At 33.1% G+C, this 21536-nt stretch overlaps 1 protein-coding gene across 1 annotated transcript; it reads left to right on the top strand.

Annotated features, from left to right (window-relative positions):
- Positions 1-1014: 1014 nt before the first annotated feature.
- On the top strand, positions 1015-9766 carry LOC115991002 (calcium-transporting ATPase 12, plasma membrane-type-like). The gene is made up of 4 exons (XM_031114760.1): positions 1015-1176; positions 1445-1603; positions 2320-2454; positions 7346-9766. The coding sequence occupies exons 1-4, from the start codon at positions 1015-1017 to the stop codon at positions 9659-9661; spliced, it is 2772 nt and encodes a 923-aa protein (XP_030970620.1). The 3' UTR covers positions 9662-9766.
- The last annotated feature ends 11770 nt before the right edge of the window (positions 9767-21536 follow it).

Raw genomic sequence — 21536 nt, 5'->3', positions numbered from 1 at the left:
CTTAGAAAGCTCCATATTTTTTTATACCTGTTAGAATTTTTATTTCAATCTAATCTAAGTGTATATGTATATGAACTTCCTCCTGGAGACTTGAACCCCAATCTTTGCCCTCTACACTCCACAAGCACTTATACTTGTGAAAGTGACTATTGCACTACGGAGATGCGAAACTCCTTATTTAAATGGGAAAAGAAAGGTAATCTGGAAAGAAACACGTGTCCCCCTTACTACATTGAAAGCTCCTTATTCTATCATTTCTTTTTTAATTTTCTCGTTCGGGTTGATGGTTTAGAAATCACCTAGATAGGACACTCAAATAAAAAATATATCATTTCTTTTTTCATTTACTTAGTGCAGTGGGATTACTATTATCTTTTTTGCAGTGACGAATCTTGTACGTGCTCTCATTCTTTTCAAACAGGGTAGATGGTCTAGAAACCTCCTAGATAGGACACTCAAATAAAAAATATACAAAAACACAAAACACAAAAACAAATTCTTGCGCCATACGCATCCTATGAATGAGCTGTTAAACTAGCTCCTCTATTTAAGCTCACCTTTCACCCTTTGCTCTACTATCTCAATGCTCTCTTTTCATTTTCTCCTTTTTCAAGTACAAACTCTCTTTCCCATAAATCCTATCTCCTTTCCTCTCCTTCTTTTCTTGTAGTATTCATTCACCACTCACCAGCATTCTTAATTCTTTCTCGTTCTCGTTCTCCTTCGACGAAGCTGCTTTCAAATTACTCGGTTTTCATCCTTTCTTTTTCATTCCTTCGACGTTGCTACTTTCAAATCACTTGAAAAAACTTTGATTTCTTATTATAATCTTAATGAGAATAGTTTGGGAGCTAGATGCTCTTTTTCTTCACCATGAATACATACAGTTTATTTCTACAATCTTTTTCTTTTCTTCATAGCTGTTTTGTTTAGGTTAACCCTATTGATTTATTTGTTTTTTTTTTCCTTATTGCAGAAAGAGTCTTTTCCAGCCTAATTCAGACAAACTAAATAATGCTAACCAGCAAAAGCTCTAGAAATGAGATCCTTGAGTTTCAGAAAACGGTCTCTCCAGGAGGAGATGAATCTGGGAAAGGTTCTCTTTTTCTCGACAGACCTGCAGCCTCATCATCCATTTCCTTTTACAGTAATATCAGCCCAGATGACACAGGAGCAGTAAGTTTTCTATATATGTTTTTCCCTTGGAACTTGGGTCGATCTGTATGGGATCAATAGCGAAACTTTGGTTTGCTTGTGCTTAAGCATATGAATAAATCTAGTAACATGCCCAATATCACAACATATTGAAGTGGTTGACAATAAGTGTTAAGGCACTTTTTTTTCCAACACTCGTAGAAATATTCTCTTTGAAGGACTTGCTCTGAATTTCGTGAAAATTTTAATGATCTGAAAAATAAAGCTCATATCTTGGGTCTTATTTTAGGTCAGTGGTGGCGATGGTGGAGACCTAGAGTCTCAACAAACGGTCTTGTCAATGGCCAGTATAGCTCCAGGAGCAGATAAAGCTGACAAGGGTTCTCTTGCTCTAGACCTAGTTTCCTCAAGGACTTCTAATATCAGCCAGGATGACTCAGGAGAAGCAGTAAGTATAAGTTTTCTATTTTCTCTCCCATGGATCTATATATGGTATAAAGTATACCTTTAATTTCTTTGAGCGGGCTTATTGTTTGAGCTCTCACGCGCCAAAGCCATGAAAGAAGAAGAAGAAAGAAAAACCGCTGCTATATTTTGCCCTACTTGTAGATGAATGTGCTTTAGTTATTTTCAAGAGGTGATGGAGAGATATGGAGAAAGAAGAGGAGAATAGAGGATAAGGTGACCAGAATATAATTTCTTGATGCTTGTGTCTGCCTTCAAGTCAACTGAGTTCAAGAATTAACGTAGGTTTGGATGGAGAAGGATATGGAGAGAAATATCACCTTTACCTTTATTCTCCTCTCCTCTTTCTCATTCTTCTTCTCTTCCAAACATAACAATGGATGGAGAGAAATTTAAAAAAAAAAAAAATAGATTCATCTTATAATTTTGATAAAAATCATTACAATTCATCGTGATATTATATATTATCAAATTGAAAAGCAGAAAAAAAAAAAAAAATTATAAGAAACTACGAAATTATATATATATATTTTCTAACACTCATAGTTGATTGCTTTAACAAGTTACGAAATTAGGTAAGAAAATGAATGTGTCGATACTGTTTTTGTAGACATTTTAGAACTTTGAAAGACTTGCTCGAAATTCCGTGAAAATTTTAATGACCTGAAAATAAAGCTCATATTTTGGGTCTCATTTTAGGTCAGTGGTGGCCATGGTGGAGATCTAGATCGAGGAGCAGATAAAGCTGACAAGGGTTCTCTTGCTCTTGACATAGTTTCCTCAAGGACTTCCTCGTACTCTAATATCAGTCAAGATGTCTCAGGAGAAGCAGTAGTAAGTATAAGTTTTAATTTTTTCTCCCATGGATCTATATATGGTAAAAAGTATACCTTAAAAATATTGCGACGAGAATAAGATAGCTTAATATCTTTCACAAAAGACAGGATATATTTATCATATTTTTATTTTAAATTATAAGTAGTAAGTTGCTTCGGGTTGTTATTAATTGGTAAAAAAAATAATTTTATTAGTAAATTTAATTTAGAATAACAATTTACTATCGAAAATTTGTTATAAAATATTGTGAAAAATATTATGGATGTAGTATTTTTTTTCACAATACCTTTATTTTTAGTTATAGTAATAATATTAAATACTAAGTGTTGCGTTTATAATATTTTCATAATACTTTTTTTTTTATAACAAATTTTTTATTGTAAGTTATTAATGAGTCTAATTTAAACTTACCACTAAAATTATTTTCCTCACTAATAATAGTCAATAATAATTTGTTATTTAAAATTTATTGCAAAAATATTATGAACATAATATATTTTTTTTAATGTTAAAAATTTTTCTTTCTCCTCAAAATTATATTTTTGACTTATTACAAAAGACAAAATTTGAATAAACTGAAAGTATAGTAGCTAGAGCCATTAGCCATCGGCTATGTACAAGTTACGGACTCACGGTCAAGATTTATGTTTTTCCAACTGAAAGCACTTACAGCAGTGGTACTATATAGGTATAATGATATTTTTTAGCTTTCAATCACAAAAAATCATGATGCAGCACAGTGCACATCTATCTTTAGATGTGCACTGTACCTCAAAGGTAAAAAAAAAAAAAAAAAAACTTTTATTGCACTTCTCTCTCCTTCTCTCATTAAATAACATTTCCTTTTCTCTCTCTCTCTCTCTCTCTCTCCGGCTTCTCTTCTCTCTTCTTTCTTCCTCAATTTTTTTTCTCTCTAGCTCGCCGGCCAGCTCCCTCATCCCTCAGCTTGCCGGCTAGCTCCCTTATCGCCGATATGTTATGCCGACCCACCCCAAGCCCCATCGCCGATCTCCCAAGCCCCATCGCCTAGTCTGTGCCTCTCTCTCTCAGTCACTCTCACCTCTCTCTCTCAGCTCGCCGACCCACCCCAAGCCCTATCACCGACTCAGCTCGTCGATCTCCCCAAGCCCCATCGCCCAGTCCGTGCCTCTCTCTTTGCTATGATTGAGGTTTATTTTATTTTATTTATTTTATTTTTATTTTTTTATAATGTATTTTCATATGGATTTGGTGGCTGTGGTGGTGGTGGTGGTTGATTTTGGCTATGGTAGTGGTGGTGGAATGATGTTTGATTTTTTTTTCTTCTGTGGGTTTGATGGTTGTGGTGGTGGCAATGGTGGTTGTTGTGGCTATGGTTTGGTGGTATGGTGTTTGATTTTTTTTTTTTCTTGTGGTTGTGGTGGTGGCGATGGTGGTTGTTGTGGCTATAGTTTGGTGGTACGGTGTTTGATTTTTTTTTCCTGTGGGTTTGGTGGCTATGGTGGTGGATTGGTGACTATGATGGTGGTTTGATTTTTTATTTTGTTTGTGGGTTTGGTTGTGTCTGGTGGTGGTGGTAGTGGTGGTTGTGGGTGTGGTTGTGGCTGTGGCTGATGGTAGAGGTGGTTGAGGTTGGTGTTGGATTGTTTTTTTGGGTAGTGTGATATATTATTTTATCGTAGGGGATATATTATTTTATTGTAATGTTTATATTATTTTATTGCGTTAATAGTTAAAATAGATCCACTGCTGCAGTATGTGTGTAGGTATAATAGATAAACTAACTTTTGGTGGAGTTAAAAAGCTAAAATTTTAGCTCCACTACAGTGGATGCTCTGACCTAAAGCACTGAGGGAAAAATAAATCGCAGCTATCTTTTGCCCTCTTTGTAGATTCCGAGATAGGCTTTCAAGTACCGGAATATAGGCTGAAAGTGGGCAACAAAAAAAAAAAAAAATTAGTAAAGAAAAGTTAACAGATAAGTTTAAGGGTATTAATTTAGAAATTAAAAAAAAAAAAAGATAAATCAACTGAATTTTATGACAGTTTTTTATATTTTCACAAAAATAGTATAAATTTTTTTTCCAAAATAGCTTTTTTTTTTTTTTTTTTTTTTTTTTTTTTTTTTTTGAGAAAGTTCTAAAATAGTTAATTAATCATGTAAGAACACTCATTAATCATACCCATAAATACTTCATGTTAAAAACTCACAAACTTGTATTTACCGTCTACGTAAAGGGCCTTGAAGACGCTGGTCGTATATATCTTAGGGCAAACTTTGGCTCAATCACATGATGGTCATTGACTTGCTTTGAAAATCTTGGGGCATATTTCGACTCATAGCCTTGCTTTACACTCGCCCAAGTTCTTTTTCTCCTCTTTTTTTTTTTTTTTTTTTAAATTACTTTTTTTAATAGGTGTTTTGGAACTTTTGGTACATGTTTTTACCATAAATATATTAAAATACGACCTGAAATGTTAAAAAGTACTACTCTTTCCCATAAAAAAGTTGCAACATAAAAGTGAAAATGATTTATCTTAGAAAACATTAGGTTGTGTTCAAAATATTCGGTCAGACCTAACTCAAAATAAGTGTCCATTGTAGATTCAGTCTACATCTATGTCAAAACTCAAAACTCATTATAGTCAAAAAGTTGTATATTTTGGCATCATACTTCATACCATTTAATTTGATTTTCTATATATAAAGGACAATGACTATTTTTTAATAAATTTTTTTTTGAGTGTGTGGTGCACAAAGCAACACATACAATGAAATATTTCTCTCATCATTTATTTAAAGAAAAAGAATTTGTAGAAAAATGCTTTTATTATTATTATTATTATTATGTTAACAGTTTCCGCTTTTCAACATCTCAAAATTTTCTAGTCACCTTTCCTTTCATAAACAAGAAATGGAAACTATACTCATTTATAATTAATCGCAAGATCTTTGATTAATTACACATTGAAAATAAAATCTTAAATGCAAACTTGTAACTTGTAAGGTTGACTCTTGGGGCATGTTTGTTATGCAGTAATAAGTCCTATAATGAATTATTATTAATGTGAAATAGTTATTCGTATATTTGGTTTCATATTCATTGTAGGGAATAGTTGTTTCTTAAAAATAGTTGTTCTTGAAATTGAGGAGTTATACTCCTTTCACACCAAACATCTATATTTTACAAATGGTATTAAAGAATGAAAACATGATGTGGAAGAATGTCAATACTATTAGATGTAAAACAATAATTTCCTCAAAATAAAACCCATGCAAAAATACTAAGGAATACTCACTATTCTCTTAGTGTTTTTTTGGTCATGGACTAATTGCAGGGATATTATCATGTTAATAGATAGATCAAATTGATAGAATGACCAAAAACTAAGGGCACATTTGGTACATTAAATGGAGATTGCGATAGAAATAATAATCTTTACTATTAAATATAAAAGATAATGTAATGAACTATTCTTATTCATAAGTTTAGTTGTAAAACTAATTGTTACATATAAAAAGTTTGTAAAAAGATTATGCATATGAATTTTTTGTATTTTTTAAAATATATTAATTTTAAAAATGATTACATGTATTAAAGAATTACTATTATATTTATAGTCATTACTATTATATTTATAGTCATTTTTTATACAACATTTCTGGTCATCTAATCATAGTAATTTTTTAATACATGTAATCATTTTTATTATTAATATTTATGTGAAATAGTTATTCAATTATTTGGTTCCATATTCATTGTAGGGAATGGTTGTTTCTTAAAAATAGTTATTCTTTCAATTGAGGAGTTACTACTCCTCTCCAAAATGATTAGAAATGTCGTATAAAAAATGACTATAAATATAATAGTAATTCTTTAATACATGTAATCATTTTAAAATTAATATATTTTAAAAATACAAAAAATTCATATACATAATCTTTTTACAAAGTTTTTATACGTAACAATTAGTTTTACAACTAAACTTATGAATAAGAATATTTTATTATATTATCTTTTATATTTAATAGTAAAGATTATTATTGTTATCGAGATCTCCATTTAATATACTAAACGTGACTTTAGTTTTTAGTCCTACAATCAATTTGATCTTTCTATTAACATGAGGGCATCCCATGCAATTAGTCCATGACCAAAAAAAACACTTAGAGAATAGTGAGTACTCCTTAGTATTTTGGCATGGGTTTTATTTCGAGGAAATTATGATTTTACATCTAATAGTATTCACATTCTTCCACATCATGTTTTCATGCTTTCATACCACTTGTAAAATATAGATATTTGGTGTGTAAGTGTGGGATATTGGGTAAATTTCACATAAAAAAGTGTGTGTTTTATTTTTTATCAAAGTCTTCGCCCAAAAATAGGGTTATATAATGAACCAATATATTATCCCAAAAAAAAAAAAAAAAAAACAATAGAAGACAATATTGCTACTTCAATATTCTATTTCCATTAGAAGCTGCCTTAACATTGCCATGCGGAAAAGTGCAGTAGTAGACCCGTAGTTCTCAATTAGAATTGTCAAGTCTAGCATCTTCGAATCAAGTTTCAGATTATGATTATTTATTCTTCTGGGCTAAATAAGATGCAAATTTTAACTTGATAATGAAAACAATTGTTCACATATTAATTACGCATAAGGGTTAATTAGCATATTTGATCATTTGAGTTATTAAATGTTTCTTGAAGATAAAAACATGAAAAGATAGAAACTATGTTTTGTAAATTGTCGCATCATTTTGTTCCCAAATGAGTTACACGTCAGTATGGCACACACCCATTTCATTGAGTTAGGTCACAGTTTTTTTTGGGTATTGTATTGTATTGTAAATAATTATTTTATTTGCGAAACTCTAATATATCATCTTATTGTTATTTCTCAGGATTTGGAAATCTCATCTGCATCAGCTCAATTCTCCATTACTGATTTGGATGGTGAGAATGATAACTGTATCTGTGATGTAAAACTCCAACAAGCAAATATTGCCAAGATGGTAAAGGAGAAGAACTTGGATTCAATACAAAAGTTTGGAGGCATCCAAAGAATTGCAGAGGCTCTAGATACTGATCATTTAGAGAAGGGAATCCCTGGTCTTAAGCAAGATCCATGTACTCAACGCCTAGATATTGCTAATTCATCACCCTCCCTAACACAGGCTCTTGCACGAGGCTGCTTAAAATCACTCTTGAAAGCACGCAATGATTGGATTGTTTTTCTTCTCTTCGTGTATGCATTGCTGTTACTTGGCTTTGGGATCGTTATGAAAAGCCCAAACGATTGGCATAAAGGTGTCATCACAATTCTTTTCATCATGGTGCTTGTGGTTATTCATTCCTTACGGGAACTTTGGCTCGAACGTTCGCGGCAGATGTCAAGAAGGCAGAATACTTCGGAAATGCACCAAGTGGAAGTTGAGGTCATTAGAGGGGGAAGCTCGCAGAAAGTATTCATCTCAGATGTTTTGTTGGGTGACATAGTATGCCTCGAGTGGGGATCTCTAGTCCCTGCTGATGGTTTGCTAGTATCTGGTGAATACATAAAACTGGATGATGATCTTGACTCCATCATTAACAACGAGAACCCATTTCTGTTCTATGGTCCAAAGGTGATTGATGGAAAAGGTCGCATGCTAGTTACATCAGTGGGCATGAACACAACGTTGGGTGATTTGTTGAACCAGGTTACCTATGGCGCCCTCAACAAGACCCCATTACCAGCACAACTTGATAAGCTGAACACTGGCACACAAATTATAGGGCTTTTACTCTCCATCCTCAACCTCGTAGTGTTGTTCTTCCATTTTAAGCATCAAAAGAAAAGATTTCATTTTAATCTCCCAGATCTCAAGGGGAAAGCAATCGCAAGTAAAGAGATCATGGATACGAGTAAGAAAATTTTCTTGACACCAAATGGTAAGTTATCAAGTTCAATTCTTACGTTTCTGTTTGGAGTAACAGAAGGGATACCTTTTGTAGTCACTCTTGCCATTGGTTATTGGAATAAGAAGATGCTATTTAGCAAGGCTACTGTTCAAGAAACCTTGGCTTGTCTCACCATGAATTCAGTCACAACTGTCTGTATTGACAAAAGTGGTTGGCGATCAATAAACTCAGAGGTAGCTGACTCGACAAAAAGAGAAATAGAAGCTTGGATAAATGCTGGAGTTAATATCATACTGGTTTCAGAAGATGATGACTCAATATTGGAAGACATAGCTTGCAAGTGTGGACTACTTCCCAATGCAGATAAATTGAAGCTCGAGGCTAAAGATTTTCAAAATTACATCAACGAAAAGCAGATGGATGAAGTGGATAAAATCATCTTAATGGGAAGTTTAACCCCTTCTGACAAGCTCCTTCTAGTGCAATGTTTGAAGAAAAAAGGTCACACAGTAGCAATGACTGGAATTAAAACAAATGTGATTCCAGCACTAAAGGAAGCTGATGTAGGGATCACTATACAGACTTTCAGCAGTGAAATGGTTAGACAAAGTTCTGACATCATCATCGTGGATGGAAATCTCAGCTTCTTGGACAGTCTTGTGACTCTTGTCAGATGCGGAAGATGTATTTATGACAATATTCGCAAGTATATACAACTTGAGCTCACCATGAATATATCAGGGTTGTTGATAACCTCTATCACAACAATGTTTTGCGGAGATTCTCCAATTACGACCATCCAATTAGTCTGGGCAAACTTTGTTGTGACTCTTCTTGGTGGCCTTGGATTATTGACTGAGCCACCGTCAAAGGAACTGATGGAAAAACCACCATTGAGAAAAACTGAACCACTTATCAACATGGCCATATGGAGAAACGTTGTCATCCAAGCTCTGTATCAACTTGGCGTCTTAGTGACATGCCAGTTCAAAGGGCAAACCATCATTGGCATTAATAAGAAGGTTGGTAATACCATTATCTTCAATATTTTTGTCCTCTGCCAAGTCTGTAACATTATTAATGCAAGAGAAGTGGGGACTAAGAATGTGCTTCAGCACTTTCGTCGTAACCCCTTGTTTTTGTTGGCTGTGGGTGCTATTCTGTTACTGCAGGTGGCTTCTATTGAAATTTCACATATTCTGGTAGCCGATGCAAAGTTGACTTGGATTCAGTGGTTCATTTGTCTTTCAGTTGGGATGGTTTCAAGGGTTATTAATTGTCTATTGATTGGTTTACAAAGTGCATGCACTTCTTGATAAGCAGGACAACGTGTCGTGCATCACTGAATGACAAACGGACTTGTTGTGTACGTACATATTGAAATCTTTCATTATCGATCTGTTGAAGCTAGCTTCGAGTTGTGCTGCACATTAGAAGAAGCTATTAAAAGTTTGTAACTTATATTACGTGTGATTGGTTTTGGCTGTTATTACTGGTGTTAGTTCGAGAGTCAAGATTCTGTCGAAAGACTCGAAACTATAGATAATGTAATGGTTATATGTTGTTTAATATAACTTCTGTTGATGTGTATTTCCGTATTTATATGTACTTCATCTCTTGAATATATGACCACTATTTTGAATCCATTCTCTCATGTTTCACACATCTCACTGAGTTTGTTCATTTAATCATTTATCCTTTGTTTTGTTAATAAATTTATCAGTTTATTAATTGATTGAGGTTTTCTTGCTTCACTGTGTATTGTAAAAAAAAAATATATATATATATTTCCCTCAGGGATGGGCAGCGTGTGGGTGAGGCGGATGGTAAGGAGCATGCGGTAACGTCTCTCTCTCAATCATATAATTACTATTATCTTTTAGATAAAAATTACTAACGTTGCAAACACCCAAAATAAAATTTTAGTTTACTGCCATGTCAACAAAAATTAATTTTTATTTTGACCGTTAGTCATATCAGCAATTTTCATCCAAAAAATAATAGTAGAGACTAAGTTGACACGACACTAAAGGTTATGGGTCTAATTGACACAATTAAAAAGTAATGAACCAAATTGAAATATAATGTAAATAGTAGAAAACAAATATGTAATTTACTCATAAATAAATAACAAAAAAACATTTTATTATTATTATTATAATATGTTGGGAATATTTAAATAAGGTTTGGAGTGCTTACAAGTCCATGAGAGTTCATGAGAGATATGTAATGCACAATCTAAATTACAACTTATTGCGTCAACAATTACAAAAAACAGATGTTCCTAACATTACTAAACAAGTAAAAAGGTAATTATTGTCCTCAACTTTCTTAACAGATTTGTTAATTGTTAGAAAAAGCTAGCATTTGTTAAGACCATGTTTCAATTTATAGAGTCCACAATGTTCATAACACCTCACAAGTGTTAGCATACTAGGACCTTATATTGAACCGACAACTTTCAATCTTATCGATATAGTCATATTTAAGAATACTCTGCCTTTGCACAATATTACGAAAGACAATGTTACGAAAGATAATTGTAAAGGTGTAATTTAATAGTTTATACTAGATTGCCCATAATAGGGATTTTTTTTAGAGTTTCAAAATATTCTTAATTAAGATCTTTGAGTAAAAAATTGACATTATATCTGAAACTACATCAATATAACATAAACAAATGACACACTTTTGCCAAGATTGGCAAAAGATAATGCTTACATATTGGGTAATTATAGGTTTATATTAATGTACTAGTAATGTAAATCTTACATTACAGTTTAAATAAAAGGTACAATAATGTGAATCTTACTTCTTGTTGTTGTTTTTGTTGATGTTGTTGTTGGTAAACATGGATTATATTAAGAACTAGAACCCATCCACATGGGCTACAGAATTACCGTGACAACTCTCCAGGAAGAGTGTCTAACATAATCTTACATTGTTAGTACAATATAAACTAAACATTTTCTTTAAATATTCACTATATAATGAAAACAAAATCTACATAACATGCTTTTATTTTGTTGATCTTTAAGAATATCATGCATACTGGTCTAAGTTAATCGCATTTTAGAGGATATCATCATTTACATTATTGAATCATTAATCTTGGTATGAGGCCAATAATATCAATTCAAGAGGATTTTAATCCGATTCTTTTTTGCTAAGTATGACTAAGACCCATTGCTTTATCCTATTTTGACAACTTGTCACATCTACTTTACTTCCGAAGTTTTCTTTCAATTTTTTTCTTTGGGTAAGTACTTCCACTATAGTTTTATCAGTTGACAATGATTAAGGCTCTCTAATCTAGCCAAATCAAGCCAAACATTGAGTTAATCATATTTTAGCGGATATGATCATATACATAATTGAATCATTAACCTTCGTATGAGGCCAATAATATCTATTCATGAGGATTTTAGTCCGATTCTTTTTTGCTAAGTATGACTAACCAACGATTGCACTCATTGCCTTATCCCATTTTGACAACTTAACACATCTATAATTTCAAAGTTTTTTTTTGGGGTAAGTACTTCCATTACAGTGTTATTTGTTGACAATGATTAGGGCTCTAATCTAGCCAAACCAAGCCAAACATTGAGTTATCAAACTTTTTTTTTTTTTTGAGAAATTGAGTTATCAAACTTGACAAGATTAATGAGATATTCAAACTCTGCTTGAGCTTGATGCAAGCTTGCTCATATATGTTGAATAACAACCTTCAAGTGTAGCTTGCTAAAATTTAATTATAAAGCTTGAACCATACTCGGCTTGGCTTGCTCTATCAATCAATTCAAAAACTTAAGCTCAAATCAAGTCAATACCCAAAAAAAATAATCAAGCTTAGTCCATCTAAGTAACACCATTTCTTGATTCAACGACTTAGGAAGCATACAAAAACAGTTCCACACCATCGCCAACCACCTGGACACTAACTTACAAACTAAAACCCAATTCAAAAGTGCAAATAACCAAATAACAATAACGATAAATCTTTATTTAAAGTACAAGCACAAGCCTACATCTTATACCTCTTTTAAATCCCCACCATTCCCATATTTCCAACAATTTCCAAGAAAAAAATTTAACCAGAGCATGCAAGTGGGAAGAAATAAAGTTTTAAATGTTGATGGAATAAATAAAAACTAAATAGGTCAATCTACACTAGGTTTCTCTCACCCTTGAAACAAAAGACTCGAAGTGTATGTATTATAAAATGCAAATGCATGTACAAGAAACTAAAATGATAACAAAAAATAATTACATGCATGAGAGAAAAAGCACCTGTGGCTTATGGAAATGAGAGTGAGCAAGATCGGTGAGCATACTCCACTGATGTGACCTATGGGGTTGAGTGATAAGCACAAGGAGCTTGGCTGGGCTAGAGAAAGAGTGTGTGTGTGTGCTTTGAATTGCTTGATAAGGTCTATGAAGAGCCAAGGATAAATCTGGACCATAATTTGATGACTCAATGAAGCAATAGGGGCCTCACGTTTAGATATTTTGGTGGTTTTCCAACTAACGCTAACGGTGGCATTGCCAATGGCAATCGTTAAGTAATTTCGCCTGCCTTTCAGTGGCAGAAAAGAGAAAAGCGTTCGACCCGACTCCGGCTCAGCTCCTCAAGCACCCGCTGGCTTTAGCCGCTTACCTCCTCAAAGAAGCCGCGCTTTTCGGCTCCCGCGCCACAGCGGGCACAGCCGCCAAGACCTTCACGGCTCCGCTCGAACGTATAAAGCTTCTTATGCAGGTAAGGTCTGTCACTTTTTTTTATTTTTCTTTGTAATTCAATTTTGTACAAAATTTGTTGTACAGTAAAAAATTCTGTGTACTCTAGTTAGTTACAATTGTAGTTAAAGATATTGGAACTGTAGATTTTTTTTTTTTATTTTTTTTTTTTGGAATTTCCTTTTAATGAAAAGATGGAATTACTGTTTCATTTATAAGGGATTGTGCTTTAGATTGTGTTGTTGTGTTCTTGTTGTATAGTTTGCTTTGAATTTCTAGGTAAGATTAAAATTTATGCGGAAAAGAGAATTATGGATTAATGGTATATATTGATGAGTGTTGAAATGTCCAAATTAGGGGTGTCAAATGGGTGGGTTTGGGGTGGGCATAATTGGGTTAGATATATAAAAACCATTTACCCATTAAAGCCCATTTAGTTAATTGCTTCTAACCCAAATCCAATCCAACCCAATTATTATGGGTAAACCCCAACTCATCAAACTACCCAATTATCAAAATTACCAAAATCCCCATTAAAGTGAAAACCCCAATTACCCAATTATCAAAATTTCCAAAATGCCATTAAAGTGAAAACCCCAACACTTTATTGGATTTCCTTTTCCACTCTCTCTAATCTCCACTCTACTTTCTCGGGAAAAAGAAAAAACAAAGAAAAAGCTTTTCTTGGATCTAAAATTTATTTTTCTTCTTTAGCAAAGTCAAAAGATTAGGATTCTTTTTTTCTTCTTCAGCAAAATCAATAGCTGAATTTAGCTAAGAACCCAAATAGGATTCATAGGTTTGTCCCTAAACGAATAAAAACTATGATTTTCCTTCATGTTCTCAGCAACCAAACACAGCCTAAGACCTCTAATTATTAACCCAAAAAAAAAAAAAAAAAAATCAAAGCCAGAAATTCCAATCTCAAAGCCAACCCACAACCACAAAAATAAAACCCACAACAACCCAAGCCAAGAAAATCAATCCACAACCACAAAAGAAAAACTCAAGCGAGATTGACAAAAGAAAGAAAAAACTCAAGCGAGATCAGTGAGGAGTGGAGGAAGAAAGAAAAAAAATGAAAGGGAGAAGAGAGATAGGTGCTGGGTAGGCAAGATCGGCGAGGTGGGTAGGTGAGATCGATGCTGGGCAGGCGAGATTGGCATTGGGTAGGCAAGATCGGCGAGGTGGGTAGGTGAGATCGGCGCTGGGTAGGCAAGATTGGTGAGGTGGGCACTTGACTCCATAGCCTCTGACCCCATTCTCTCCGCCTTCCTCTCCCCATCCTTCTCCACCACTTCGTTCTCCTCCGCCGCCCTCTCCTCCATAGCGTCGTGCTAGTTTTGAATGGAGAAGGTGGATATGGTTCCTAAGAAGCGAGACTCGGTGGTCTCAGTGCTGTGTTTGTTGGGCCTCATTGTTCTCTATGAGAGCTAGAGAGAGAAAGAGAGAGAGCAAGTGGAAGAGAGAAGTGTTTGGAGGCCAAGAAAATGAAGGAAAATGAAATGTCTAAGGGTTTTTTTTTTTTTTTTTTTAATTTTTAATGTTATGAGAAGGGCTGGGTTGAATCTAAGTATATTTTTTTTGGGTTAAATAGGGCTCAATAAGTTTTTTGTTAAAATCCAATAATCACTGGATTTAATTGGGTTGATGCCTATTTAACCCAACTAATAATTTGGTGGATTTGGGTGCAATTAAAGTGGGTGGGTTTGGGTGGGCAAATGAGTTTGGGTTTATTTTGCCACCCCTAGTCCAAATGGGATTTGAATTTCTAGTTCAATTTGGGGTTTTCTTTAGTTGTTTGAAATGAATTGTGGTCTTGTTGCAGACTCATGGGGTGCGGGTTAGGCAGCAAAGTGCTAAGAAAGCAATTGGCTACGTATCAAGAGATATACGCACAAGTCTACTCATGTCTCAAGATTAAAAAAACTATTTACTAATTATTCATGACAAATTTGAAGATCTATTTACAATAATCACATAGATGTCAAGATGTTTTTCACAAAGATACAAGTGCATAGAGAACAAGCTAAGCTCACTAATGCACAAAGCCATTAGTATGGAGGTACAAGGCAAAACATGCATGTAACAATACACAACACCGCCGATAAAACTTTCTTCATGTACTTTAAGTTTTAAATGGTAATAATGCTTAGAAAGTTGGAATGATGATATAAGGTGCAATATATGACATCATTCATTAAGAAAGTTTAAATATTGTGACATGTCTTAGTAAAAATCAATTACTAATTGTTTGAAGATGATGATATTCATTAACATTCTTAGAAGTCGTAAAATAGATATTCATATGTTAAATAACGACCATAACTTTGTGTGTGATAAAAATTCTTATATGAATGAGATTAACTTTGTATGATATACATTTTTTTATGTATAGAGTTATATTTTTTCAACTAGAAATTTTATCTTAATTTTCTTACTTAAGGGTATGTTTGGTTGGGTGGATTTTAGGGAGAATGGAAAAAAAAAAAAAAAAAAAGGAGAGAAAACACTTTTGATCATTGTTTGGTAGGACTTGGATGTTTTCTCATCGAACCCATCAAATTGGGGAGAAAATGGAAGAAATAACACCGTGCCAGTCAAATACCAGATTTACCCCTCCTTTTTCAGTGTATCTGACTATGCATATTTTCTATGCATTGAGTTACGTTCACACCTCACACTATACAATACTCATTTGGATTCAAATTATTGTGGAGTTTGCGTTTTTGTTCTACGTTTTTGTCTTTTTTTTTTTTTTTTTTTTTTTTTTTTTTAGGTTCAGCCCGCAATTGTTGACAAGTCAATTGTGAACAGTGCATCCGTGCACTATTCACGGGTCCCACAAATTACACTTTTCAGAACTTTTTCATTAAAAATGAGTCTCACAGTACTATTTACACATTTAAAAATTATTTCGGTACAGTGCTTTCAGTTTTAGTTTTCGGTTTCAGCAAAAATAAGCTCAATCCGAATAGATCCTGTGTTCTTTTTTTCCTTTCAACGTCTTGCCTTTTTATTTTTTTTTATTATTATTATTTTTTGGTTGAATTCGTCTTGCATTTTTTGGCTTTTTGTTTTTCCCATTTTTTAAGGATTCATTTGGATACAACTTATTTTACTAAAACTGAAAATACTGTAGCAAAATAATTTTTAAATGTGTGAATATTTTTTCTAAATAAAGTGGATGTGGGTCCCGTGAACAATATATAAACTATATGTGAACAGTGATACGACAGTGCGTAAACAGTGATAATTGTCCCCTAAACCAAAACGTGTGAAAAAAAAAGAAGAAGAAAAGAAACAGAAAACGTAAAACGCAAACATAGAATAATCTAAATCCAAACTCCACCTTAATCAACGGTGGTGTTAGCAATTGGGGTTTTTTCACTCTTTTTATTATTATTTAAGGAAGCACCTCTAACTAGCTAGTGATTATTAACCAGTCAATTTTATATCATCTCGATCTAGCAAAGACTAAAGAGTCCACTTGATCATTAAGATGTAATTGGTCTAGGTCAGGGCTTGCAAGACATTGAAATTTCTGAGATCGATCGGTGCATGACATTGATATGATGCCCAACACCACACTAAATCAAGTTACAATGCCAAAAAAATGGCAAATACCACGATATTTAACTTTTTTTTTTCAAAAAAAATTTAATAGAAGAATACCATGAATTTACTTGAATAATGTTACAGATCTAGTTCTCTGTCCAATCATAAATGGCCATGTCATATCACTAAATTTATGTGATGCATTAAAAAATAAAAAACCAATTAAAAATCACCACATACTTCTTAGTAGGTCTCATTATTAATAGGAATAACTAAACTCTTGTTTCTATTATGAGTCCAAATCTTCTATCTTACTTTTCCTGTTCCACTCTATATTCCACTAATTAAAACTTGCCACATGTTCACCTAACTAATTAAATACTACCATTATTGACTTATTAATACTACCATTATTAATTAATGGTATTAATTAATTAATTAGGTGAACATGTGACAAGATTTTATTGGAGTATAAGGTGGAGCAGGAAAAATGAGACAGAAGATTTGGACTCGCAACAATAATTTTTAAGCCAAATTTTTATTATATAGAGTCCAAAATTGTAGCACTACAAAAAATTGGACTTATAGTGGCATTTGTGAAACGCCACTATAGGCCCATTTTGGCTATAGTGGCGTTTGTAAATGCCACTAATGTACTGCTATTATAGACCTATAGTAGCGTTTGTAAATGCCACTATAGACCTTTTTTTTTTTTTCGAAAAGGCTATAGTGGCATTTATCAAACGCCACTATAGGCTAACCTATAATGGCGTTTGTCAAACGCCACTATAGCCTTTTTCAAAAATAAAAAAAAAATTGGTTTATAGCGGTGTTTATAAACGCCACTATAGGTCTGTAGTGACGATACAATAGTGGCGTTTCACAAACGCCAGTATAGTCTGAAAACCACCAAAAAAATATTAATTACCAAAAATCAAAAGAATTATTTCTTTTACACGAAATTTTTTTTAATTGAATTAAAATTGTAATTAAATTAATATTACAATTTTAATTAAATTAAAATATACAAAAAAAAAACAAAATACATAAATACAAATAAAATACAAACACTATAGCTATCTATCCTAGCAAATTCAAAATGAAACACAAACCTACCTAAAAAAATTCAAAATCAAATGCAACATGCTCACATCCAAATTTTTTTTTTTTTTTTTTTTTTTTTTAAAATGGCAACTCCAAATACAAACACTATAGCTATCCTAGCAAATCCAAAATGAGACACAAACCCACCTAAAAAAATTCAAAATCAAACACAACATGCTCACATCCAAAAAAAAAAAAAAAATAGCAACTCCAAATACAATCACTATAGCTATCCCAGCAAATTCAAAATGAGACACAAACCCACCTAAAAAAAAGTCAAAATCAAACACAACATGTTCACATCCAAAAGTTAAAAAAAAAAAAAAAATAGCAACTCCACACCACGAAGCAAAGTTAACAGCAAAGAAGGAATAGACCAAAACAATCATAATTTTTTTTTTTTTTTAAATGCTTAGCTACAACTATAGAACCAATGGCTTCAAACACCATCTACAAATTTGAACAAAATTAGTAAGCTGCAACACCATCTGCAAATCCAAAACCCACAAACATTAACACCACCACAAATAAAACAAAAGAAGTAAAATCAAAATGGAGAGGAAGAGAAAAGAATCAATTCAAATGTGAAGTGAAAGAAGAGTGAAAGAAAAAGAAAAGAAGAAAGATGGAGGAGTGGACATAAGGGAGAAAAAGAAGGAAAGAAAAAAAAAAACAAAACAAAACAAAAGAGAAAGGAAGTGTGAGACTTGGTGTGGAGAGTTAAGGGAGAAAAAGAAAGTAAGGAAAAAAACAAAAAAGAAAAGAAAAGAGAAAGGAAGTCGGCTTGGGGTGGAGATAACGGGGAGATATGGGAGAGTTGGGGTAGGTGGGGGTAGGTGGGGGGTTTTAATGTTATATATATATATATATATATATATGATATATCTACAATATTGTTATTACTGATTGTTATTATTAAGGAAAAAAAGTAATCTTAGTATTAGGTTCAAATTTGAACCAATAACGACTAACCACCTATAATTTGTTATGAAAATATTGTAGACGTAGCATCTCTCAAAAATAAAAGTTATCATAACTTTTGATTGGAGTTTATGTTTTGATTTTATGTTAGAACTTTCTTTTTCTATTTCTTGTGTGTGTTTGTTTCTTAAAAAAAATGTGCTAACATTTTGACACTAGTTGATGTGTTAAGCTTTGATTTTCATTTTGGCTAAACATTAACATTATATTTTTACATATCATTAACAATTTCCATCAATAGGTGTCAAATTTGTTGTATGTTTTTTTTGTCTATGGACCTTCTCATAATGTTTTTTTATTTTTTTATTTTTTACAACAAATTTTAGGTGGCAATCTTTTATTGGCAAGTTCTTATATGAGCTTCACCATTGATATTTCATTTTTACTTATTACTAACAATTTCTCAAATAAGATTGTTTTGAAATTGTTGTGTACCTATTATTATTCATTAGTTTAATGAAGCTGCCAAAGGAAAATAATAAACAAAATTTCTTTATAAATAGTTTAGCTAGAATAAAAATTTAAAAATCTTCAATCCCATTTTTAGTGTTTTACTTTGTTTTAACTCAATCATAACTTGTCATTTTTTTTTTCTCTTTCCGGATGAAATAATCAAAATTTAAATTAGTTTCTTAAAACTCTCATTCGCATCCTCTGTGACTGTCCTTCACCTTCTGTTCACTCATGTGACATATTTTATAAACTAATTATAGTTTGATGAAATAATAGTACCATATTTGTTTTTGTGGATCTCACCAAGTGACAACGAGGTCGACGTTTCCGCCGTATAAGTCCATATCATGATTCTTTTATCTCAATCATGATTCTTTTTCACCGTCCACGGCCTTTATCAGTAATTGCATGACATCAGCTATGGCGATTTTTGCTTTTTTTTTTTTTTTTTTTGACTCAAAATCAGTCAAGATGATATGAGAAATGGAAATCTAAAGATTGATAACGCGGGTAAGTTTTCTTTCAGCCTAGCATTCTTAATTTCTTTCTCATTCCTTAGAGGATTTGACGAAGCTGCTTTCAAAAAACTCGGTATAAACTTTGATTAATTTCTTTTCATACTTTCTTTCTCATTTCGACGACGTTGCTTGAAAACTTTCATTTCTTATTATAATCTTAATGAGAATTGTTTGGGAGATGTTGTACATTGTCATCTACCCATAAAGCTCTTTTTCTTCACCATCAATATAGTTATTTCTTCAATCTTTTCCTTTCTCCATAACTGTTCTGTTTAGGTTACCCTATTTATTTATTTGTATTTTTTTCCTTATTGCAGAAAGTGTCTTTTCCAGCAAGGTTTGGCATACTGTGGAGTGCCTAATTTAGACAAGCTAAATAATGTTAACCAGCAAAAGCTCTAGAAATGAGGTCCTTGAGTTTCAGAAAACGGTCTCTCCAGGAGGAGATGAATCTGAGAAAGGTTCCCTTTTTCTCGACAGGCCTGCAGCCTCATCAACCATTTCCTCTTACAGTAATATCAGCCCAGATGGCACAGGAGTAGTAAGTTTTCTATATAGTGAAACTTTGGTTTGTTTGTGCTTAAGCATATGAAATTATGAATAAATCTAGTCACATGCCCAATATCACAACATATTGAATGGCTGACAATAAGAGTTAAGGCACTATTATTATTATTATTATTTTCAGCACTTATAGTTGATTGTTTCAACAAGTTACAAGGTAAGAAAATGATTGTGTAGAAATATTCTAACTTTGAAGGACATGCTCTGAATTCCGTGAAAATTCTAATGACCTGAAAAGTAAAGCTCATATTTTAGGTCCGTGGTGGCCAAGACCTAGAGTCTCAACAAACGGTGTTGTCAATGGCCAGCATAGCTCCAGGAGCAGATAAAGCTGACAAGGGTTCTCTTGCTCTAGACATAGTTTCCTCATCAAGGACTTCTAATATCAGCCAGGATGACTCGGGAGAAGCAGTAAGTGTGCGTTTGGGAAGCACCTTTTGTGCTTTTTAGACGCACGTTTGCGTTTTTGTGACTTTTTTTTTTTTTCAAAGCCGAAACTTTTGACTTTTCTTTCGTGAACAGTGCACCTATATACTGTTCATAGGACCCACAAACATCACTTTTCAATAATTTTTTCATTAAAAATAGGTCCCACGATACTATTCACATATTTAAAAATTATTTCGCTACAGTATTTTCCAGTTTCAATTTTCAATTTTCAACTGTATTCAAACGGACCTAAGTAAAGTTCTCTTATTTCTCCCCCATGGATCTTTATATGGTAAAAAGTATACCTTTAATTTCTTTGAGCTTGGCTTATTTGTTGAGCTCTCACAAGCCAAAGCCATGAAAAAAGAAGAAAGAAAAACCGCTGCTTTCTTGTGCCCTACTTGTAGATGAATGAGCTTTAGTTATCTCTTCAAGAGACAAGAGGTGATGAAGTATGCCTTCGAGTCATGAACTAAGTTAATTTTAACCCTGTGTTTTGATGGAGGGACATGAAGAAAGGCGAGGAGAATAGAGGATAAGGTGACCGGATACTTTCTTAATGCTTGTGTCTGCCTTAAGTCAACTTAGTTCAAAAATTAACGTAGGTTTGAATGGAGGAAGATATGGATAGATGTCACCTTTACCCTTATTCTCCTCTCCTCTCTCTCATTTTTCTTCTCTTCCAAACATAACATTAAAGCAAAGCAAAAATACTAATGTATAATCTAATTGATATTTTGCAGGCTGAGAAAATCTCCAACAATTGTGTTGGTGATGCAAAACTGCAACAAGCAAACGTTGCTGAGATGGTAGAGGGGTACTTGGATTCAATGCAGAAGGTTGGAGGCGT

Source organism: Quercus lobata, chromosome 5, assembly GCF_001633185.2.
Source record: "Quercus lobata isolate SW786 chromosome 5, ValleyOak3.0 Primary Assembly, whole genome shotgun sequence".
NCBI lineage: Eukaryota > Viridiplantae > Streptophyta > Magnoliopsida > Fagales > Fagaceae > Quercus > Quercus lobata.
Note: the sequence above shows the minus strand (reverse complement) of the source record. Positions and strands in the feature narration are given on the sequence as shown.